The 25365-nt window shown below is 38.5% G+C and overlaps 2 protein-coding genes across 18 annotated transcripts in view; one reads left to right on the top strand and one right to left on the bottom strand.

Annotated features, from left to right (window-relative positions):
• The window catches only part of HOOK3 (hook microtubule tethering protein 3), an 84833-nt gene extending 70567 nt beyond the window's left edge, over nt 1-14266 (bottom strand). For all 4 annotated transcript variants that reach the window (XM_041470830.1, XM_041470837.1, XM_041470845.1 and 1 more), the window contains exons 1-2: nt 14143-14266; nt 128-213 (exon numbers count right to left, since the gene is read on the bottom strand). In XM_041470830.1, coding sequence (XP_041326764.1) covers nt 128-213; nt 14143-14199 — 143 coding nt within the window. In that variant the 5' untranslated portion in view covers nt 14200-14266. The remainder of the gene's footprint in view (nt 1-127; nt 214-14142) is intronic.
• RNF170 (ring finger protein 170) overlaps nt 14088-25365 on the top strand; it is a 34323-nt gene continuing 23045 nt past the window's right edge. For 3 of the 14 annotated variants that reach the window (XR_005955422.1, XR_005955421.1, XM_041470909.1), the window contains exons 1-3: nt 14306-14344; nt 16917-16974; nt 23820-23963. Coding sequence is in view for 6 of the 14 variants with exons in the window: in XM_041470909.1 (XP_041326843.1) it covers nt 23827-23963 (137 nt within the window). In the remaining 8 variants the exon portion in view is untranslated. Of the gene's footprint in view, nt 14147-14285; nt 14345-14408; nt 14628-16139; nt 16159-16916; nt 16991-23819; nt 23964-25365 lie in introns of those variants that run through there. The other 11 variants (XM_041470919.1, XM_041470940.1, XM_041470936.1 and 8 more) reach the window with 9 other exon arrangements.

Here is a 25365-nt window from a genome sequence, read left to right as displayed (position 1 = left end):
CCACTTTAAAGTGCTATCTAAGTCACATCCTTAGGGAATACCAGGCAAGATAAAACACATGTAAATATACAAAAATGTACAGATAAAAACTGTCTGTATTTAATTCATTAAGTAAACAATTACTTACATTTTTTGAAGAACCTGGGCCATCACAACCCCACTCGTTAAATCTTCCACGGTCTGGCATGGTGCCTCAACATTAAATGTTTGGATCTATGGGAGAAAGGAAGAAGTTATCCGTGTTTCCTTCAATGTAAAGAAATTTTCAAAGGTTTGAAAAAAAATACTACCAAATAGTAAAAAGAATAAACTCCACATATTTAGCGTACATGTTCAGTTTAAAAACCTTTATATTTAATAGCTATCAAAGAAATGAACAGAGCTTTGTATCCTAGTTTTCTCAACAAACTGGTAAAAAAACCAGTATTACATTCCCCAAAAAGCAAACTTTCTACTGCATTTTCTGCTTACTGAAAGTCATCAGTGCATTCAAGTACTTCCATATAGTCTTGTATATATATTCAAGTACATGCTCCCAACCAATAAAAGAAAGAACATTTTTAGAAAGACAGTGATCCCACAGAATTCTCATCAGCTCCCCACAATGAGAAGATGAAATGTAAATTGACATATGTATTCCGAACTTGATTAATCCCTACTATCAGATGGAAGAGAAGAACACAATGCTGCTAAACCCTAATTGGTTTATACACTACTAGAATTCTGAATATTTCATGCTGATGTATTAACACAGTGACATGCACCACAGTCCATAGCAAAGCTCTTTTCTTCCTTGCTCTCTCGGTGAGAAGAATCAGGTGCACTTCAGGACAATCTTTTTAAATGGTTTAAGTTACTTGATAATTTACTTTAAAATAACATTATTTTTAAATGATGTGGATGAGTGTGTAAAAATAATTTTTATGGTATTATTTGGAGGGTATCTGCCTAGTGCTCTCTGCTACTATCCTCCTCCTACAGGAAACTTGGGCTTATTTGTAGAAAGCAAATTTGTTCATACACACAAGGGATAAGGCAGTCTACAAAAGCACGTGCAGTTTCAGAGTACATAAATGCTAGATACATCAATCATTCTTTCCTGAACATAACATACAACGATTCATGCTTCAGTGGCATTTGGAAGAGTAACAGTCGTTAGTAATTTCCCAATAAATACCCTTTATATGTGTGTATTACAATAAAAGACAATTAATGTTTCATTAGGAAATTCTGAAGATCTTTCTCTGAGAAGGCTCTCAGAAAGTCACGTGCAAAATAGCCAGATTCTCTTTATACCTTTGGAATAGTACATTATTACACCTTTGGTATAAGCACTCTAGGTCATGTAAGGTACAATTAGTCATGTAGAAACTCTAGCAATGGCATTTTACATTAATTTGGAGTACAGGCATCTAGGTGAACTTTCCTTTTTTCCCTTCATTCTGGAGAAAAAAACTAACACTCAAGTAGGAAAAAAAGCGTCATTATATCCATGAAGAGTCAAAAATTGAGCTCTCAGAGCATGTTTTCTGATCAACTGTGACCAGTTAATAGTAATGAATACTGTCCATATTCCAAAAGCACATGAATAAATTACTGAGTGCATTATAAGACATACAGAAGTGACTTCTGCACTTCTGATTCAGATTTTCTTACAGCATGGTCTGAACTACTTGTAAAAACCCCACAGCTTCCTCTCCAGAAATCAAGAAGCCATCATAGGTTGTCAGGACAATAGGTGAAAATTGGAGTGGGTGGGTGAGGAAAAAAACCCACACATGAAAACACAACACAACAGGGTACAACACTGAATTGTTATTTTGCCAGAAAACTGAATTTACCAATAGTTTCTGATTTATGGCAACACTGTTGAAGGAATACAGAGACAACTCTGAACCTCCAATTTGGCAAAATATTAAACAATATATAATAGTTTACAGCTACAATAAAATGGGCTCCAATAACACTGTGGATACTTATGCCTGAAGAATTTTAAGATCTAAAAAGATAAAATTATCAAGCACAGACAATGAAAACCTTTCTTCGAGTTTTCTGTATTATACATTTAAACAATGAAAATCGAAATCACTCTGCTGATTGCTAAGACCAAAATCAAAAAATCCCTTAAGAACTACTACTGTTACAGTTTTCCAGAATAAGGCAATGTTAAATGCTCTTTTCAAATAAGCAACAGCAACATAAAATTGAGGCCTTCAGAGTGCAAATTAACCAGGGCGTTTTAGATTTATTTTGTAACTTGATATATGAAACACTTCCTTGACTAAATAAAAGTGTATGTAGATAATACCACTACAGTGATGGTCACAGAAGGTGATCTATTTTCAAAACACAGAAGAATAAGATGCACATTCTCTGTTATTTTGTGTATAATTTCACCATCATACTTCCCTTACACTTTACATACCAAAAAAAAAAAAAAGTCTGAACTGTCAATAAGGTTCAGGTAACCTATCTGAACTCTTTCTTCCTCCCATAAACATATATGCAAGACTGCCATTGAGGAAAACAACGTTTCTTATAGTCAGACATCACAGAAAAGAAAGAAAGACTTAAACTAATGTGTCTTTTATCTGCATGGACATTAAAATGTCACAATAAATGAAATTTACTTTTACATTTAGTTTATGTATTTTTTATATTTAGTTTTAGTTAAAAAAACTATAAATTTAATTTTTATATTTCAATTGTGCCGAATTTATACTGCAAAACATTTACACAAATCTTAAAAAATAAAGAACTATATGCTTTTCATATCCCGTAGAGATACGAAAGATACATATTTTCTTCAAAAAACTTTACACAAAATAGCTTTTCAAATTTACAAAGTTAAATTCCCATACCACTGCCAGTTCCACAGTATGCTAAACTTGCTTACTTTCCTCTAGAAAAGTAAGAGTTCACTTTCCAGAAGGGACAAAATTATAAGAATGTGGCAAATGACAAGAATGTGGCAAGACATAGAGCTCCAACTATTGAGCAAGCAAATTTGTGTGCGTCCCTATAAACAGCTATTTGGTAACAGCTGTTAAAACAGTGCATTGTGATACATCTCCTCCTGGAAGACTACTCTCCCTTCCTGCATGAACTGCTCCTCTGCTCCTGCCTCTAGAGTGCTTGTAATGCAGTTCTCGTCGTTAGTTACATAACACTGAAAACTAATTTCTGTTTGCTGTTATGATTATTGGGGCTTTTCCCCCACTTCCTGAACTGCTGTATGGAGCCTCCACGTCATGTCTGTGGGCACACATGAATCTCATGAAGCTCAAGGCCAAGTGCTGCATCTGAACTGGGGCAACCCCCCCTACCAACCCAGGCTGGGAGATGAACAGATTGAGAGCAGCCCTGCAAAGGAGTTGGCGGTGCTGGTGGGTGAAGCTGAACATTAGTCAGAAACATGCATGGTCAGAAGGTTAAAGGAGGTGATTTTCCCCTTCTACCACTTTCTCTTGCGACTCTCAGTACTATGTCCAGCTCTAGGGTCCTTCATACAAGGAAGACATTGACATGTTTGAGCAGGCACTGAGTAGGGCTTTCTTCCTATGAGGAAAGGTTGGGAGAGTTGGTGTTATTCAGCCTGGAGAAGAGGAGAAGGCTTCAGTGAGACCTCACTGTGGCCTTTCAGTACTTAAAGGGAGGACAGGGACACACTTTTGAATAGATCCTGTAGCAACCAGAAAAGCAGTAACTGTTTTAAATTGAAAAAATCATAGATTCAGAGTAGATAAGGAAGAATTATTCTATGATGAGGGTGGTAAAACACTGGATCAGAGAAGTGGCAGATGCCCCGTCCCCAGTAAGGCTGGGCTAGGCTCTGCACAACCTGGTCGAAGATGTTCATGCCCAAAGCCAGGGGAAGGGGCTGGGGGAAGGGGGGGGAGGGTTAGACTACCTGACATTTATAGGTCCCTTATAACACAAACTAGTCTATGATCCTGTCAAAGGACTATGGGGAAAAGAAAGGGGTAGAGTGAAAAACCTCCACCACTTGACTTAAATAACTAGGTCTAGTAGGTCTTCATACCTTCCATCAACTATCATGCAATGACAGAAAGGGTTCTTTAATTTTACTGAATATTAATCCAGATTTCTGATCCACGTGGACATGAAGAGTTAATTTTTATAAAAATATTAGAATAAGAACTAATAGGTTACTACTACAATGCAAAGGAGGCTCTCACTAGGGACTAAATAAATGCTTCAGGAAGACAATACTTTAGAAAATTTGAGCTCCAGTTCCCAATTACATATATGACTAGTGAGGATTTCTTAGCTGCTAGGGATAGGATGCAAAAATGTATTTCATGAAAAATACTTTTGATGCGAACATCAGTGAACTGGACAAACACTCAGTTGTCAAAGACAGCAGGTGAAAACCAGGATAAAAATGTAATGGGGAATCCAGCATCCCATTAAACTTGATGAGAAAAAGAAAAAAAGTAAAAAGCAAAATAAAGCCAACCAATTCCACCTCAAAGACAAAAAAAAATTCTCCTTCTCAACACTAAGGGATAATGAAAGACTTGCTCTTTGCACAGTGATTATATACACAGTTTGGTTTTTATTAATGATGGAGTTACATAACAAATCTCATAAATATTCTTTCGGAATAATACCTGAAATTGTTATTAGTGGTTCTTAGCACATAAAACTCTGTGTGAATGGTTACCTTAAGCGCAAATACAACAAACAGTAACACTCACTTTCCAATTTATCCAAGCAAAGCATTCCCCAGTCACTGGTGGGGGACAAAATGAGCATAGGTTCACAGATTCTGACCAACCTACTTGTTTCTGTCAGGTTTTGCCACTCCTTCCCTCTCCTTACCATTATAATTTTTATTAACAATTATTATTATTATTATTATTATTACCGTTATTAGCATATTTAGTACTATGTTATATTCATTACTGGTACTATTCTATATGTTATATCTAGCCTATAATTGTTATTGTTGTGTTATTTTGTTTCAATGATTAAATTTTTCTTATGTACACCTGCAAGGTTTACCTTTTTTTTCTCATTCTACTTCCCACTGGCAGGGGAATCAGGGGGGAATGAATGAGCGCTTGTGTGATCCTTAATTCCCAACAAGGATTTAACCATGGCACCGCCAATTTAGAATTATTCATCCACTATTTCCCCACATTTTTGGAACTCACTATGCAAGCTTATAGCTGGTTGCTACGCAGAGCCAAGAACAACGCCATGCCAGTACAGAAGATACAAATCAACAACACAAGACAGGGAGAAGTGGCTGTGAAAGGAGACAATAAAGAATCAGCTTCACTAGGCTGGATGCAACAAGTGCACTGGCAGAAGGTGAAGAAGAATAAGGTGGGTTGGATACTTCTGTCCTTGCACATTAATCACGTATTATCCACAAGATCTGCAAGAATCTCACTAAAACATTCACTCAGCTTCAAATGCTTTTAGGAAAGCAGAATAATTCTTTTCACAACAGCTAAATAATTAAGTGATACACACAGTTCTTCCTCAGATGTAAAATTCTTGTATTGAGACAGCCCTTTCAAATTAGAAGTGGATTATCATCCTAAAAGCAGATCTTGTGCTTTTGGGTAACTTTAAGATTTCTTCGCCCATTTTTCTCCTCACAGTTCGTAGTACTGCTGCCTTCTGCCTACATGGTCATGGCATAAGCTGTTTTTTCACACTTTCCAAGTAAACAACAGACTGCGTGAAACAAACAATGGGGAAACAGATTCCCTAACAAGCAGCAGCTTTATCCCAAGATTTGAATTTGTGAATGTTTCCACTGATTTTAAGGTTGTCAAACTTTCATTACTACAATCTCAAAAGTTACTTTGCAATCCAGCTGTAATGTTAGTGAATTGATTAGCCCAACAATGAAATGACAAGGTTTTTACATTACTAGTGAGGGTGGGAATTCTTCTAGGGAAGGACTTGAATATTTTTTATTAATTGGCCTCTCATTTTATGTATATTGTATTTAAACGCAAATATCAAAGCCATGAAATATCTCAATCAAAATATTTATTCAAAGTGACACTTTTGCAGTTATTAAATATTTCCTTTGCAGAAACACAGTGCAGAAAACAGAAGAAACACCTTAACTAAAGCTTACTTACTAAAAGACTTAAGAGATGAGAGAGCCATGACAGCACAAACCAGTTACTACTGCACTGTCTTGGCATTGCCACTAAATTGCTGCTAACTGACGTGTTCAAGTATGACAAATTATTAAGACACAATGAACAGAGTCTCAAGTCTGAATGGTTTTTGGTTTAACCATTTCAGAAACATTAATGAAAACACAAGCTAACCTACCCACTCCTGTGGTGAAAATTAACGCATTCCTGTTTTCAGCTGAAAGCCAGATGAGCCAACTGATAAAAAAAAATTCTAAACAGCATTTGTAATTAAGATAAAAAGAACATATATAATACATAATAGGAAGGCCTAAAACGGCAACATAAACCAACAGTTCTTTCCAAGCCTTCATCTATTTAATCACATTTTATTTAAAAGTAGTACGTACCAGTCAATTCTTTCTCATTTCAAAATACAAACTACTAATAAAGAGCAAAATTGCTACACATTAAATCAATGCACCCACACTTATGGGATATGTACATTCACACTGCACCAAGCATCAATGAATTTTAGAAAGCTTCAAAAGTGCCTTTTAAGACAAGAAGTATCTCCTTTCCTTTTTTGGAAAAAAAAAAAATCCAAAACACAAATGGTAGGATTTCCAGGAACCAGTAGCTTCCTCTGTTAACCAAAGTACAAAATTTTCCATCTCTACTGCCCAGAAGAGACAAAATAATACACTTATAATGATGTCATATTAAACACAGAAGAAGGATATCTTCTATCTTCAGCACTCTGACTCACAGAAGCCCAGATGGTAATCCAGCCCATAGAATTGGGACATCTGAAGTTTCACCAAAGAAGGATAATGAAACTTTCTGTAAAAGTAGCAATACAAATAGCAGAACAGCACTCAATGAACAGAAGAGTGAAATCTTTCTATTCTGAATGAAGCTGTCTAAGCTACTAGAAACCTAAACAACGTCAGGCAAATGTACCCAAACAGATCCATACTAAAATAAGTACCAGGCAGCAGGATACAGCATTTATGTGAGGGCACAGGGCCAAGAAAAGCCAATTTACTTCTTGGCTAGTGGCTAGCTAGAGAAACTTTCCAAATTTATACATATTTCTAACACTACTCAAACAAACAAAAAATCCAAACAAATACAAAGAAACAAAACCCCAAGACAACAAAACAAGAAAACCAAACCAAAAAAACACCAAAACAAATCAACCTAACAAAAAGCAAGCGGAACAAAAAGAAAATAACCAAAACAATAAATAGTAAAAAATAGATTATAGCCTTTTCCTTGCAAAATACAGAAAAAGAACTATTTAAAGCCCATAGTTTCAACCTTTGCAGCTATAATTCAGATGACAAACAGTCTCTATTAACAGGTGAAAGAAATACCTCTCTTCCCCGAAAGCACAGAAGATGAATCCAAGAACACTAAGTTCTACTGAAATATTATCTGCACAAACTTTCTGACCAGTGTGGAAACACAGGCTTTCACAGGATCGCATGAGTAAGAATGATTTACCAGCTAAAAGACAGGATTAAGAGAAAGCTGGCACTAAATTTTCACCAGGTTAAAAAATTTCAGACTTAACAGATTCTAGGACTGGTAACAGATGTATCTGTAACCTGTAAAATTACATACCTTGCAGTTCAAGTCTTCTCCTTTTCTTTATTTATATTTCAATAAACAATTACCTAAATTTCATGGAATTCTGTGCAGCATAAGATTTTTCAGAGGCTGACTGAATTCCATAAAAAAGAGGCAGTAGCCATCATGTAACAGCCAGTCATCTTTTGACATTGCCCATAAAATTACATCATTAACCCTGCCAGAGCAATCAAGTCATGCTGGGTTTTTTTTTTTTCCTAGCCACAAATGGGACAGTAGAATTAATAAAACAAAAAACAAGCACACACACGCAAAAAAAAAACCCAAACAAACAAAACCAAAACAAAACAAAAAAAAACCACACACACAAAAAATAAATCAAGAAAAAAAAACCCCACACACAAATTCTGCTGCACTTATTCACACACTTTTTTCTACTTATTCCTACACTGAAGTGAAACTATGGATACCTTGCTGCCATGGCAAACAAGTTCATTCAAAGATCTATCTTATGTAATCCTGAAATGTAGAAAGGTTATAATCCATTTAATACTTTGCAACACTGCAGTGAATAAATTACAGATGCTCATTTCCCTGATCTGTTGTCCCCAAAAAACAAATTGTGGGGTTAAATATGTATTTCTTGTTTAAGTATCCTAACTTAGCTACCTTGAGAGACTTAGCTTAAAATGTATCCACAAAGGATACAAAGCACTACTACTACACTTACAGCATGACACACTTTTGCAGAGAAATTTGCAGCTAAATGGCATGAAAGAGCCCTAGGAATCCCAGGGCTAAAGCATGTTACCGTCAGATTTACAACGCATCTTCTTGTGCAATACTTGCTCCACTACCTGCACCACTTCAAAAACACTCCCTATGCGCTCCCTTTGAAAAGATCCCATCCCTTTCTGGCCCCAGCTAGTCCACTGAAACACAACTCCAGCTTTGTATCCATTCAGAAGCTTCTGCCTGACACAGGCAGGAGCAGAGCACTGGCTGGACTCCCCCACCCTTAACCTTAGAGAGCTTTTCCCTTCACCGAAACCCTTCTCTTTTCCATGCTGTCTCTTTGTTCTCTGCCCTGAATGAGCAGCACTAAGGAACTCACATGAGGGAATGATCTAAGTCACATATGGCAAATGCAGACAGAAAAACAACACAAGCATACTCTGCAGGGCAGGAAACCACTACCAGTGGTTAAAGAAAGAGTTAATCCCTCTCCCTTTCCAGTATGGCAGGACCTGCCAGGCTGTTGGCAACAAAAGCCACAAGGACACTACTACTCTCTTCCCCTCACTTTCAACCACGCATTCCTGCTGTAGCCTTGTGCTAGTGTTGGTTGCCATGTGGCAAGTAACTTCACTGTGGTTTGGGGTTTGTTTTTTGTTTTTTTGTTTTTTGTTTTTTTCAATTAATCATTAGGACTTACAAATTAAACTGATTTTAAAACCCCAGACTTAGGTTCTGAAGCTGGGGCACTTAACAAACCAAATTTAGACCTTTCTAAATGACCACAAATAGTCAGCCAACAAAGGACAGAGCAGCAAGTGCAATTGCGCAGCAGAGGAGAGAGGATAGGTCCACGGCTCAACTTGAATGTCTACACATTGTAGCAAAGATTTCTAATGGTCCGGAAGAACAGAAGGACACATCTCAAGGTTTACAAGTCCCAGAATGTCACAATTAAGACAGACAGTTGTGCAAAATTCACAGTTTGACTTAATCTCTTTGAAACATCTGTGTTTAAGTATTTCAGAGAAGATAGAAACAGATTTCTCTCCACACCTCCCACTTTGAGATTAACAAGCTAACAGAAAAGCTGTTTCCTTTACACTCTCTAAGGTTCATAGTTCCTAGCAGCAAAGTCTGTTTCTTTTCCACGAAACATCTCACAAACCCTCACCAAAAAATGTGGGGGCAGAATTGGAAGCTGAAATTGAGCACATACTAAATCATATAGAAATGTATTTTTTCTTCAGAGAACTACTGTACACTGTATAGAACAGCTCTTCAGGAAGGAGAAAACAGGAAAAAAAAAAAAAAGCAGAATTTGGGACAAGGCCCCAAAGAATGAAAATCTAACAGTGTCAAAATCCATGCATAATGAATAATGCCAGCACCTCCAAATTCTTGTTCAGTCTTTCTTTCTCACGTTGACTCAAAAGACGGGGGGGACAATGGCAAGGAACATACACAAACCATACTCTATTACCTTTAATTATTGTACTCCTATGTTATCAGCCTTCTATCACTTGCTCTTCAATATAATCTTGAAGAGAAGTTCCTGCTTCTGCCTGACCTCTCAGCAATACATTAAAAAAAATCCCTATTATCTAATAATGGTGCTAGACACTCCAGCTCCTTCAAACATAGTGAATATTACACTCAAAATAACACAGTCATAGACAATTATCCTTTTAAAAGCTGGAGCAACAGATTATTTAGTATCTTAGTGAGAGGTCATAAAATATAAAAAAAGGTTGTTCAGCTTACTGATCTTTCATATTAGTTACAAGGGCTGTGATCTGCCAGGGTCCTCAAGCCATATTCCATGATTGTAGACAAGCTCAAGTGTTTTTGCCCTGTTAATACATTGTATTCCAAAGAATGCACAATGCATTGTATTCAAAAGAATAGTTTTCTTGATTCCCTGTCATCATCAGCACAATCAACCACTTCTGAAATATATTTTTTTTCAAGAGGTAAGATATGCTGATGCAATTATATTGTCAGAAGTAAATGAAACTCTACAACTTCGTGGTCAGTGGCTAAGGAGTGGAAGAGGCATAGCAAGCTGCCTACAATCTTGGCATCTACAAGAAACCAGAAGAGTACTTAAAAGTGCAAATGCAGAAGGATCGAGAACAGCATCATCTAAAAAGAATGTAACTGGACAGCAAGGAAAAACAGCCTTCCAAGTAGATTCCCCAAGTAATTTCTCTTTTAATAGAGTGCCTATCAAGCATTTGCAAGCAGTGGTCTTGAGGAATCTGTTTCAGTAGTTGGGCACATGTAGTTGGTCTCTATACTTCATACTACCACAGAAAAATCCTTACAGCTGGGGATAGGCCATGACACAGAAGACAGAGATACACTGTACTGAGGAGACTTTTCAGTCAAAAAGGGGGAAAGGTCAATATAAATGACTGAAGTGCTTACAAAGTGGAGGATGCTGAAAGAGGAGCCTTGCAATGTTTAAAAAGTTCTCATTTATCACTGAAGTTTTAACAAAAACTCTATTTGGCCTTGAGGGTTGGAAAAGAAAGCAGGCAAGATGCAGTTTGGTGGAGGCAACACATACTAAAATAAGCGATATTTATCATAATGAAAGAAAGTTCATGACATCTCCACATCAACTTACTACTTAGAATCACTTAGCAGCAACCTCTTTGAGGAATCCTCCTGTTTACATACCAGTGTTAAGCAATCTCTTCAGTATCATATGATAGTTCTATGCTAGAAAAACTTCTCAGGTTACACATCAAAAGCCTGTAGCGATCACAATGATTTCATATACATTAAAATGTAACTGGCACAGCCACGTCTGACAGCTCTCCACATTTTAGGAAGTGCCTCAGCTATGTATCTAAGTTGAGAGTGCTCCTGACACTACACACACACACAAAAACACCCCAAACCCAGCACCAAAAACCCTTGTGTTCATATGTAAACCAGTCTTAACTTTTAAACAGAAAAAAGTTGTCAATCTCTGTTAGATACATTGAAACAATTTTAGTATTACTGCAGGTTTACCTCACAGCCACACTCTTCTAAAGTACCTTGCCTAAACTGTATCTTGGATAACAATCCCATAGTGCATAGGATAGTCTCAGAGGAGTTTTGTGGAAGATTTTTGGTGGAGCAACATATCTACAACTGCAGTAGGTTGCAAACACTGCTAGACTGCAAATATAGTTTTGAGAGGTCAGTACTCAGCCTTTAGTCCTTCGTTCAGTTTTGCTCAAGTTGCCACTACTGTGGCTGTCTCAAAATAACACCACAGTCACCTGCTAAAGTGATAGGAAGTCAAAACTCACCCAGGTGTTTAAAATGCTGAACAAAAATTATTTAGGAAGCCATTTGAAGCCACTGTCAGAGAGATGAAAAATAAACAAGAAGCTAGCTAAATCTACCTAGAGCTAAAGCCTAATAACAAAAATGGGTATTGGCAAAATATTAAAAAATAAACCAACACATATTCAGAGGTGGACAGCTTGCTCCAGCTTAAACACAGTGGAAGAGAAATCACAGGCATGCAGGGTAAAAAGCCTAAGTGATATGCTCCTTAATTAAAATCATGAGTTGGCAGAGGGAGGAACACTTTCTTCTCACCCTATATCCATCTGAGCAAACATTCATTTTAGGCCGAACAAGTTCTCAGACTTGCAGAAAGCCTTATCTATTCAAAACACAGACAAACCAGTTTAAGTACTTCTGTATGAATGTTAAGCAAGCAACCTGGGAGGCAAAACCAGTTCTAAAGAGCAACCAGCTTCTCTGGCATAATGGGAAATTACTAGCCTTCCCAGATGTGCATAAACTGTTATTAAGACAGCTCTACCCTCCTATCTAAATGAACGGTTTCCCAAGAATCATTATGGGACTTGAGAGAAAGCCAAGCAAAAGAACCATCTTCCTTATACATAGTCAGTTTCATGGAGGAACAAAAAACTTCGCTGCCTCTTCTGCAAGTTTCATGTATGTTGGAATAAAGTCAAGTCACCTTTCTTTGTTTTTTTTACTAAGTCTGTTTCAAAGCCACATAAATGATAAAACTGTAAAATAACCTGTAACTTCATAAATTCATCTCAGAATAAAGGTGACCCATTCAAATGGTATTTAAGATTATTTACTATTTCTGCTAACCAAAAGAGACGCAGCTAGTCTCCTCATTAGCTCAATATTTGAGAAGTGTAAAGGGACCTGTGTGACCATTTCTACAGACAGGACCAGGCTGCATGGGGTAGGTGCAGCTTCAGGGTTGCAGATTATAAAGACTGAGCTTTACTTTTCTTTCTCAACTTTTCTTTGCCAGTACTAACACACACTGACTTTCTCATATTGGGACTTTTTATTCCCCACACCTGAAAGAGAAAGCATGGAAAGCCAAAAGCAAGGTAAGTGGACAACGCTTGTCCATAACAAAGATGGAAAAATTGGCAGGAATGTGAAGGAAAGTGAAACTGGGTAACTTATTCCAGACCTACATGAAGCACTTCCCTGAAAACCTCTTCCCCAAAACTGTCACCTTCTACACTTTCCAGGCCACTTGCTCACCTTTAACAATACATTCATTTCCCTTGCTCATCCTTTTTGATTTTCACTGAGAAATCTCACCTTTTATTTTTCAGGAACTTATGCATCACTATCAGAGCTTCAGTCAGCTCTGGCTTCTCATAGAAAAAATGTCTGAAAATTTCTGCTTCTATTCAGCAATCAGTTGTATTGCAGAGTTTCATATTCTAGGTATTTACTTAGCAATTTTGAGTGTAGAGGGGAAAAATCCAAACCAGCCTCAAACCAAAATCCAGTGGTTTCAAACAACTGACCAATAACTGAGCTGCTACAGAAATGCAAATTCCACGTCTGTGCTACAGCCACTGCTCAGACTACAGGTAGCTGCAAACCCAGGTTTTAATGTCCACTACATTTTGGCTGCTCTTTGAGTGACAGCATAACCTAAAGACATTTATGGGAAAAAATGCAAACATTAAAGTAGTATAAAGTAATTTTTATCATAAGATCACAGAATCATACAAGAGTTTGACCTGGAAAAGAACCTTGAAAATCATCTGGTTCCAACCTCCCCACCCCATATGAGCAGGGACACCTTCAGCTAGATCAGGTTGCTCAGAGGCTCATCCAACCTGGCCTTGAACGCCTCCAGGAATAAATATATCACCTCTTAGGTTGATACTGTAAAATCCTCGACCTCATCGGTGAATACTGTCTCTCGCGACTCAAGCACTGCTTAAAAAACAGAGAAAAATAAACAGGCGGAAATGCAAGTTTCCGGTCAGAAAGGCGGCCTTGCTGGTCAGAGCGACGGCCAGGCACGACCAGCGGGATACTGACATGCCGACGGCACAGGAGGGACAAGGAGCAGAGCCACGGCCTGCAGCTCGCCAGCCCAGCCCGGGCGCACCTGGGGGCGCTCCCGCGCCGGCCCCCCGGGCCTTTGTTCCCCCGCTGCAGGGGCAGCGTTGAGGCGGATCACGGCCCTGCCCATGCACCCCCGAAGCGCCAAGATGAGACATAAACAAAACAAGGCCGGGCCGCCGGGACTCCGCTGGGACTCCGCCGACCCCGGCCCGGCCGCGGTACGGGCCGCGGGGCCTCTGTCACCGGAGCTGAGCCGCGGCGGGGCGGGAGGCGCCGCCCAACTCAGAGCGGGCGGGCAGCGCGCACTCACCCAGGTGAGCAGGCTCTCGCCGAGCTCGGCGCGCTCCAGGCTCTCCACGTTGAACATGGCGGGACTGCGGTGCCGCAGCCGGCTCGGTACCGCCGGTCCCGCCCCGCCCCGTCCCGGGCCGGGCGGGGGCNNNNGCGGCGCGACCCGGCGGCGTCGGGGGGACGGGGCGGGGCCGCGAGGCCGGCGGCGAGCGGCGGCTGAGGTACCGCAGGGGTACGGGCGGGGCTGCAGCGGACCCGGCTGGGCTGTCCGCCCCTCACAGCCGGCCGGGGGGACTGGGGAGGGTCAGGGAGAGGCGAAGCCCTCCGCTGCGTGCTCGCCGGGGCACCTCGTACGCCGCCGGGCCCGCGGGTAGGAGGGGTGTGCAGCGCTGCCCCCGGCTCCGTGTGTGTGTCTCGGCGCGGAGGAACTCGTCAGGAGAGTGTCCGGCGGGGCTGGGAACGTGGGTTCGTGAGGATGGTGTAACACAGGCATTATCAGTGTTGGTGTGTAATGCGTGGAGTGGCCCCTACAAGGTTTTTCTCTCTTTTTGGAGTAGAAAAATGACCTTTCACCCGCAGACTTCCTTCTGTTTGTGAAAGGAGCAGCCCCTGCAAAGTTTTCCTGCTTTTGCAGTGGGAAATGACCCTGCACCCACAGACATATCATAGTCTTAGTATCTAGTGTGGCTTGGCTTGTGTATGGAGCAGCCTTGACGACGTTCTCCTCTGTTTTTGGAGAAGACAACGACGTTAGTCTCCTTTCAACAAAGCTCTGCTGTAGTAAATTTAATGAGCAGGCAACCTACCAGTATCTGAAGGTGGTCTGCAGGGAAGTCAGAGAGAGACTCTTTGTTAGGAACGGTAGTAACAAGGAGTAATGCGTTTAAACTTGAAGAAGTGAAATTTAGGCTAGGTAGTGGGAAGGAAATTTTTACTGTCAGAGGTGTTGAGATGCTGGAACAAGTTGTCCAAGGAGGTTGTGGATGCCCCAACCTGGCACTGTTCAAAACCAGTTTGAATAAGACTTGAGCAACCTGGTCTAGTGCGAGGTGTCCCTGTCTGTGGCATGGGGATGTTGGGACTGGATGATCTTTAAGGTTCTTTCTCTTAACATTTTATGATTCTGTAAGTTACTTGCTTAGAATTAGTAGCAAGTGGTGACTAGGAAGAAGGATGATCAGATATTGAAGTGGGCTGCCCAGGGTGGTGGTGGAGTCACCATCCCAATGGCTGTTCAAAGAAAGACTGGACATGACACTTGGTGTCATGGTGTGGTTGACAGGGAGGTGTTCAGTCTTAGATTGGACTTGATGATCTCAGTGGTTTTTCCAGTCTAGTTGGTTCTGTGTGATTCTTCAGGTGATTCGATTATTTTTTTATCTCAAAAACAAGGAGTCTGTCTGTGGCCAGAGTGCCCCTGCATCCTTGCTGTGCCCCAGCCAAAGGAGCTCTCCATCATGCTGCAAATGGGTCACCTGAGGAGTTCAAGCAACTCTTTCTGAGTAGTGTGTTGTGTTGGATTTTGGACTATTTGAAGTTTGCAGTGAGAGTGTGTGGCATCGTGATAACGTGCATCTGCAGTTCCATATCAGTTAACAACGGGCCTGACATGCAACGACAGGGAGTAGCAGGCACAAAGCACTGATAATAGTGGAGGGTTGTATAAACAGAAGGGGTCACAGATGCAGAAACTGTCACTATTTTCCCTGTTTTCTCAGACTTTTTCCATTTAATGAATTTGTAACATGGACAAAAGCTGAGTGCTCCCTTTATGTGAGCTTCTTTTGAACTGAAGAATATTGTAGGAGCAAGGAAAATTTTCAGGTTTTCCCAGGAAAGTACTTTCTTACTGTTCTCATTGTATAATCTGCTGTATAAGTTATAAATCAAATCTGTCTTCATTTAAAGGTAATTTTCAGTTTCAGAATGAATTTAAAGTCTTAGAAAACTGCACAACTACCAACTTTCCATTCCAAGTTTTAATGTGTGCTTTAAGCAACGTGCTTGGTACTTTTGACAAACAATGCTTTCACAGGTACATCACATGGTTTAAGGTTTTCTATCATATCTTCCTCTGTGTCTCATTTCCCACTCTGCTTTGCCTGTTGCCATGAGGTGTATCTTGTATTTTGTTGACACAAGCAAATACAGTATTGCTTTTTTGCCTTGCTATCTATTTTAGGTATGAGGTTGTATATGGAGGTAGCGCTTTCTACAGTTAGGAATTCTTGGGCACTTTTCCTAAGAGAGAGCTGAAGCCTCCTCATGCTTAGCTGCAGTACTACCATATTCCAGTAAACATTATTATAATGAAGTGACAATGTTTTCTTTTTCTTCCTGTCTGACCAGAAAGTCAGGTATCCAAGCTGAAGGCATTAACAGGCTCTTTGTCATGCTCATGTCTGTATATGAATTCAGTTCCACCCTCTGGTTTGTTTAGAACTCTATACCTTTCAGTATGCTTTTGCCTTACAAAGTGGTGGAAAACTTTGTTGGGAATTGTTTTACACAAGTCATACATCACTCAGGCAGATATTCAGAATAGTAATTCTAAACAAGCCATAGTATTTGTCTTTTTGCTTCAAGCCCTCCATGTGGCTTTGGACTCAGGAGAAAAATTATTGGAGATATTTTGTTTTCCCAGTAGAAAGGTATGTTAATTTTGGGTTATTTTCTCTCACAGCCTTGCACCTGTTGTTTGCATCTGCATTATTTTTAATTTGCAAAGCATGATTCCATCAGCAAAAGTAGAATATCTACTTTCTTTTTTCTTCTTTTTTTTTTCCTCTTTAGGAAAAAATGTGCCTCAGAGACTGCTGACCTCAGACCCTGCAGAAACCTGCTGTATCAGGCAAGTGCCTCAGTTGGTGAGTTCGTAACATATACTCAACAAAATCATTGCTTGCCTACTGAAGTTGCTCACTTCTCTCTCTTGGCAAGGCTGTTCAGGCCTTTTTCATTCTCTTTTGCAAAGGGTATGCATACACTTGAATGTAGTCAGCACAGTCCTGAAAGCAAAGGTGGTTCATGGTAAGCATATAACTGAATATTATACAGCTGAGCTTGGCTGTATTTCTTGTACCAGCTGAACTGATTTGTAAACCCAAAGTTGATGCAAACTCGTAATAATGATGCATTAACAGACTGCATAGAATTCTAATAGGATAATCCCAAGTCAGTTTTAACAGCCTTGTCACAGAATATATCTCATCAATTTATATGTTGCTGTATTAGATTTTTTTAAAATTTCAGTTAGTAAATGTGCCTTTTGGATTTTCTCCCACTGATTTTTATAATGTAGGGAGATACTTCATACTAGAGATTGTTGTTGGTGCTTTATTCAAGTAAGACTGTGCTCACAAAAATGAAATGCTAATAAATCCTCTTTCCTCAGAAACACTTTTTCTAAGTACATCATAAATCATTTCCATTATTTCTGTTCTATAAAGTTATGTTTGCCTACACCGCTTCTTCAAAATGTGACTTTAGTACACTAAGGAACCTGGACAAAACCTATCACCTCAGGATTTAGCAGATTTAGGATTAAGGCTAGTAAACTCTTAGAGTTTTCAGCACTTCCACTGTTCATGATGTGTAGTTCATGCCTGCTGTTGTTAGTTGTTTCTGAATGCAGTCTGGGCATATCTTTGGACTCTTAAAGAAAGAGTGCATAAATAACTGTAGGAGCCAGTTTGCTCAGTCAAGTCCATTCACAAAGTCCCGTTGTCAACAACAGAGAAGGGCCATGACCCACTACTACACTGGAGCAGGAAGTAATTAGATAGCTTCTGATGAGACAGGTCTCAATTTTTGCCCTGCATATAAGAGTTTGTCTTTATTTTGGGAATTTTTGCCTGTTTTTCTTTTAAATAAAATGTGATAAATTCATGCCTATAGATATTTCAACATAAGCTAATATATGTTCAGGGGGTAGATTGCAGAATAATATTTTAGTATGCTTAAATTCTTAAAAGCTGGTTTATGTTGTCTAAAACAGGCCAATCATACTAGAAACTTTTTGATACAAATGAAACTAATTTGTTGTTTGTTTCTCTTATGCAGAAGAAAATTTTGAGGGGTTAAAGCCTTTTTGTTCTTAAGAAAGTGTGACTTGTGGTATTTGACTAGTTGGAGATTAATTAGCTTATCCTTGAAAATACACAACCTCTACAAATTAAGCAGCTTTTGCAAAGGGTGGGGGCGATGCTTTTGCTAATAAATGGCAACTGGCAAAAGGAATTGCAGGTTCTGGCTTGCATACTGGCCCACCATCACTTTATAATTAACTTAAAATTTTTTCAAGAACTGATGGTGGCTGCCAGTACTGCATCAAGAGGAAAACACTCAGAATAAAATTGAAATAAATGAAAACTCAAAACTCCATTTTTCTCATCCAGTTCACTCCCAGCCATAAAGGACACATTGTTATCCAAATTACCTTTCAGATGTTGAGCAAATTGTGCCAGGCTCACAAAGTCAATACAGTAAGGTTAATAACTTGTATCTCATCAGTATTGCTTGTGTGTTACCTCATTTTTTACTTCTCAGACATCAAGAGAGCCTCTTATTTCTTTTTCACTGTGCTTGCACATTCCTTTGGTAGCGGGTCCAAAAAAAAATCTCTGTGGTTTTAAGAGTATATTATCATATGGCACTTCCCTGATAAACTCAGAAAAGTTCAAATACTTCAGAAAACTATGGGAAGAATTCTGACTTTGCATAGCTCACAGCTGTTTAACTTATCATGGTAAAGACTGGATTGTTTTTCGTGTCTTTATGAGTCATGGCATAGGGTATTGTTGTAGCTGCGCTTTATGTTGAACATTGAAAGTTCTAATAATACTTTTCAGATCTGAAAAATTAAGAAATAATTCATCCACACTAGTGTATGTCTTCATTCCCTCACACTTCGATGTGATCTGTATGAATTTCCGAGAATATAAACCATTGTACTTGCAGTATTGCTCATTATAGTTCTCTTTTTTTTTTTGCTTAAATTTGCATGCATTGTTATACATAACCACAGAGGGGAAAATGTAACTTTAAAAAGGTCTGTAGATTCTTATTTGAAATGTTAAAAAAATTAGTGTTACCTTCTGTCGGCGATCGCTCTGAGAAAAACTGGTAATAAACAAGGTGGTTTTCTGTACAGATGATTAATTGCTGACAGCTTTACAAATAAAACTGTATGATTTTACAAACAGTAAATTGCATTCCATTCTATTGCAAAACTTTTTGTGGATAATTTACTCTGAGGTTGTTTATAATCTCTAGCCATCAAGAACCCTCATGGAAATGAACTGGATCCCTGTCTATTGGGATGCAGTGTCAAGCTGTAACTTCACTAGCCCAAGTGGAATGGAAGAGTAACTCCTTGTCTTTTTCCTCTTTTCTGTGTTGTTTTACTTGGAGCAAGTGCCAGTAGTCTGAAGATGAAATAAACCTGGAATTTAAGATTTGGGCTTTGGTGGTGTTGTTTTTGAAGCAGGAAAAAGGCCCAGCATTTTAGTCAGTTTTTAAAAGTTTGTGACTGATATTTTTAAAATTCTGAAGTTAGTTGTATAAATTCCAGTTTTGATGGGAGTATTATTAGATGTTGCTTGGTTTTCATCCTCTCATAGGGTGGAGTTATGCTTGCATTTAAGAAAGCCATCCTTGTGAAATGGCTAAAAAGAGAAAAAGTCTTAAGTATAACTAGAAATCATTTATCAGAATTTAATATATTTTCAATTACTGCCTTTTTTTTTGTCCCTGAAGTAATCTTATACAGATGGTACTTTTTCAGAGTTAGTGTAGAGAGGAATTAATTTATTGTATTAAAGAATAGAAACAGAGCAATGAAAAACATTCAAACATTCTTTGCAATTTTAGAAAGAAACAAGATAACATAAACCTACAGAAAAGAAAGAAAGAAAGAAAGAAAGAAAGAAAGAAAGAAAGAAAGAAAGAAAGAAAGAAAGAAAGAAAGAAAAAGAACTTCGAAGTAATTTTATGTCTGAAAAGCCTGTGATGTAGAATCCAGGTCTGAAAATAATTATATGAGGAAAAGGTTGATGAAATGCTATAATTTTTTTCATAACTGGAAAAATGTAATAGATCAGTGGATGGAATTTAGTATGAGCCACACTAACTCACTCTTGAAGTGCATCAAATTATTAACAGTGACTATTTTAGGAGTGATTAGATATATGTAATAAAGTCTGGTTCTGGAAGGTTTCTCTGACGCATGCTTGGTCTTTATCAAGGCTGGCTGTCTCCGAAGACTGAGTCTTCATTACATAATTTAAACCTCCTATAGCTTGGTTCTTAATTGCACCAGCTGAAAGAGTAACAATTGCTGAACACATGCACTGTGAGGCGAGATTTCTTAGTAGCTATTTTTAGTTATCTAGCCTATCATACATTCAAACCACTGCAGATCACTCTTTGGCTGTTGTCGTTGCACTTGAAGAAACATGAACTGCAAGCCTCCAGTTCTGGGTATTTTGTTTGAAAACATTCAAGACAGCCTTGAAATCACAAAATTCCTCCTTCAGTCAGACATTTTTTCTATTAGTGTATTCTAGCATTTTCTTTTTTCTTAGACATTGCTTTTTTAAACATGCTATCTTAGAAGGAGGAGGAGGAGACTGTTACTGTCTCTACTGAGGCATGAATTCAGAGAAAGTATGTATTGGTTCTTTTGAAGTGATACCCTTCTGTTTTGAACTACCTAGTCTAGACAAGTCTTGTCAGCTCTCCTGTGCAATGATGTTATTGAGAGAAAGTGTTGGAAGTAATAAGAAAAATATACACAGTGCTTGTTGGCTGTCCAGAAACAGGAAGTAAATTGAAATATGAACAACATGGGATTAAACATTGATATTTTGCCTTCTCAAGAATTCAGTGATAGAAACAGCAGAATGAGACTGAGGCAGATTCCACTCCCCCTCTATATAGTCTTTGCAGTATTGACACATAAGTGAAGACAAAGTGTCTCAGGGTGTTTATGCGGAGAGAAAGACTGCAATAATTTTTCTTGTACACTATGCTTATGTCAAAAAGGTTATTGGGAAAATCATATAGGTTTCCAAATGAAGGGCTGAAGTAGATATAAATAACTGGCATTATGTGCAAGAAGGAAGAGAAAGTGCGGATCTGTGTATTTCATTTTCATATTCTGATGCTAACTTTGGCACCTTAGTTTGGTATTTCGAGAAAGGTGGGTGAGCAGAAATTAAGGCAAGCAGATGCAGTGAGTGCTATTGATGGTAGGCAGATCAGAATTTGGAGTGTTGTTGCAAGGAACACACAGAAAAGGAAGAGCTGGAGTACATGTCTTGAAGGCTTTGAGGGAAAGTGATTTAAATTGGTGTGATATTGATAGTTCATGTGTTGTTTTCAAAGTGCATCAAGCAAGCAGTGACAGAGGAAGTTCAGGTGTAAGAAGTGCTTGCCTTCCAAAGGTACAGTTAAATCATCTGTATTTCTCTGACACAATAGGTATTTCTGAAAAAAAACCCAAAACCAAAACCCCATGTAATACTTAATGGGTTATAGTTGTCCTTGGCATGTTGGTGTATTCTAACAGAACTGATGTGGAACAAGGAAGGAATTGTACCAGTTCCTTGGCATTTACTTCTGATTTTGTTCTGAGTGGTCAACCCAGAAAAAACAGTGGGACAGAGTGAAAATTAGTTGACTGATAATGATACTTAAGGAGGAAAAACATAGAAGTTGAAGATACCAGCATGCAGAGTGGTGGAAAATGACTGTCTCAGAATGATGCAGTGTAAGAAAGAGAAGCTTCTTCAGGACAGGATATGCAAAGAACTTAAATATACAGGCAAGTAATGTTGAGCTGGGGAGGCATCACAGCACACCTGCCAGTCCAGGTCCGCAGCACCAGTTAACGACTGCTCAGAAAAATTTCACAACATCTTAACCTCCTGGCTTCAGCTATAGGAATGTAATTATGTAACTAGCTATGCAGAGAAATGCTCTAACTCCTTGTGTAGGCCCATGTTCCTATGTAAGACCTTTCCACAAAGATCTGGTCTTTTATTCATTAGTATATATGAACCATGTGTAAATATTGACTTTAAACATGCCTTTCTATGAGTCACTGGTGTTCCACCTTTGAAAGAAGTTACTCTTCCCAAATACTGTGACACAGTTGCTTGTTGAAAGCTGTAATTAGCAAAAAATTGACTATAGTTACAGAAATAATAGTCTCAGTTCAGATTGGCATATTTAGGATAACTTATTGTTTCACTTCATACATGCTTCATTATTCCATTTTAGTTTTCACAGTTAAAGCCCAAAAAATCGACAAATAATGAGATCTCCCCTTGTTCTCCATGAGTTTGCTCTGCTCTTATGGTACTTAACTTATACCACTTACACTTCTTAACAATACTCTTAGAATGTATCAACTTCTCTTGTATTCCTGCTACAGAAGGCAGCTCCCACAAATGTAAGGAAGCTTGAAAAAAGCTCCACTGCTTGTACTAGAAAAAATATGGAGGGTGAGAGTATCTGTCTTAGGGGAAAGATTGTGCTTTTTTATTAGCAATAGACTGACATGCTGCAATTTTGCCAGGGTAGTCATTACAGGTATCCACTAAAATCCTGATTACTTGTACTCTATTTCAGTTTTGCAATTAATTCAGGGCCAGAGGGTGTTTGGTAATATTTTCAAGACAGCGAGATTTAAATTAAAAGTGACACATGAGCTGTGAAGTGTAGTGAAACACTGATGAAAGCTTTCAAGCTGGACTAGGAAACAGAGAAAAAGATACCAGTCTCACCTGCCTTCAGAAACCAGTACTGGGATTTTATGTCAGCTTCATGGAAAATACTTAAATTGTGTATGGACAGAGCTGCAGTGTCACTTTTCATGTCATTTGACAGAGTTAGCTTCACCATTCTGATTTCATAATATTCATAGCCATAGTTCATTTCACTTCCTGATTGCAACAGCAATGATACAGCAGTGGGGTGGAAACTATTTTATTTCAAATGTCTCAAGCTGTAGGTTAGTGCTGTAGGTTAATAAATGTTAGCCTTAGTCACTGATGGCTACAAATGTGAAACAAATATAAAACAAGTGAGTCTAAGGAAGCCTGATAATACTATTTTTCTTTCAAGTTTTCCCCCTGTTTACAGCTAAAGATTGGTAATGCACCAAAAACAGAAATGAAGTTTAAAATGTATTGGGTGATTCCTGTGTATTGAAATGGGCATTTAACACTAAAACCAAAATGTCCTTGTTTCTTCATTCATGTAAGTGGTGAAAGTTAAGTTTCTGTGTTGGCTTAGCCTGCCAGGAATGGTGTGGTGTGTAATAGCTAAAATTCTTGATAATGCAGAGTCATTTAAATATTTTTTCAATAGAGGGTCCTTAGAATATGGCCAGCCCAGTAATGACCTATTCCTATGCAATTTATCGTATACAGATTTCAAGGTGAACTATCTGACTAATTTTTTTTAAATCTTTAAATCACAACACAGTCATGTAAGATTTGTTTGCTGCTGCATAAGACCTCTACAGCAAGCTCAGTGCCTGTTAAACATGGATACATGCCTTCTTTTTGTACCACTCTTTTCTCCCAACAATGACTATTCTGTTTACATATCGTTTGTAACTGTGTTTAAAATGTCTGTGCACATATGTTTTAATATATGTGTATGTATCTATTTCTTTTTGCATTTTAGAGCTGTGATGGCCAGTCACCAAGCAGAAGTTCAGAGTTTGAAGCTAGATAATGATTCAGTTATAGAAGGAGTAAGTGACCAGGTACTGGTGGCAGTTGTGCTCAGTTTCACTTTCATTGCTGCTCTGGTATATACGCTTTTAAGGTGAGAATGTGTTGAGAGGAATTATTCACTTTTTCTAAAAATCCTAACTTTCTTGACAATTTCATGCATTGGTACATAAAAACTGTGATTTTGTGACAGTAAGGAAGTGGTTGTTTGATTGCTCACTATGTTTAACTAATTGCTTGGTACAGCTAAAATCAAAAGTGGAGTTTAACTCTTCCATATCTTCAGATAATCAAACTGAGTACTGTTCATCACTCATTAAGACTGAAAATTGTTAAATTCACAGTCTGTATGGCTGCTGTGTTGTATTTGGTTAAAAAGTATGGATTTGTCAACTACTCCAAGATTAAAATTGGATATATTCCTCCAATGTATGTTCTAGCTGAAGTCTCCTTCCAAGAAAACAAACAAACAACAGCCCAAATCCAAGTAAATTGACTGATTTTTTCCTTCAAATGAGTATGCTGTACAACAGTGGACTGCAATATGCATTCCATACAGGAAAATGTTAAGTTCAGAATTCAGTAACTTTAATGATCAAGTCATCGAAGCTTGTTTTTATTTCAGAGTTTTTCTTTGCATCCTAACAAACATCTTAGCCTATGTGTTTAGGGAAAATGAGTCTGAGCTTCAGATTGGCTTATTTTATTTTATTTTATTTTATTTTATTTCATTTCATTTCATTTCATTGAGGTGTGTAAACTTCTGAACACAGAACAGTTTTCAAAACCAAGGGAACTCAGTTTTAGTGACACAGTGGCATCATGGAATTTGAAGAGGAAATGTCCACGTGAGAAATATTGCTGAGGTAGAGTTACTTGAGAGCAAGCTACTAAATAAGGTATAGGTGGAAAAATTTGGTTGGACTGCATGGCAGTGCTGCTGTTCAGGACCAAGAGATCACAAAGAAATCCTAAGGAAGGCGTTGATTTCACCTTGCCTTTTTTTTTGCCAAAGCTGTTTCAGTTACTCAGATTGCTTTAATAATGCCTCTTTTTTATCTCCTCCATTATGATTTCTCTACCCTTCATATTGACATTTTTGGCAGTTGTGACTTGAAATTTAAGTGTTTATTTTAAAAGTTAACACTTTATATTTGAACTCTAGAAAGGCAAGTAAGAAATATTTTTTAAGAAGTGAGTGGAACAAGGGTCAGCAGTTGACAAGAGTAGCAGGAGTTCAGTCAGAATTAATTTCAGGGAGATGATGCATCAATTAGGAAGAGTTACTTAGGGAGGATGATAAGGCTGGTTATCAAATGCCTCTGCAGTGTAATGAGGTAGGTAAAAAGTTTGACTGTGAATCCTCTTACATGCCTTGATGGTTTATTTTCTGGAGGGGCAAACAAACTGAAAACACAAAGTTTCCAGACTTTGGAGGTCTGCATTGTATGATTTGTGACCAGTGACAGGACTTGAGGAAACACGTGAAGCTGAGT

This window comes from Pyrgilauda ruficollis, unplaced genomic scaffold (assembly GCF_017590135.1).
Source record: "Pyrgilauda ruficollis isolate IOZ18807 unplaced genomic scaffold, ASM1759013v1 scaffold106, whole genome shotgun sequence".
Taxonomy (NCBI): domain Eukaryota; kingdom Metazoa; phylum Chordata; class Aves; order Passeriformes; family Passeridae; genus Pyrgilauda; species Pyrgilauda ruficollis.
The sequence above is the reverse complement of the archived record's forward strand: the minus strand, read 5'-3'. Positions and strand labels throughout refer to the sequence as shown.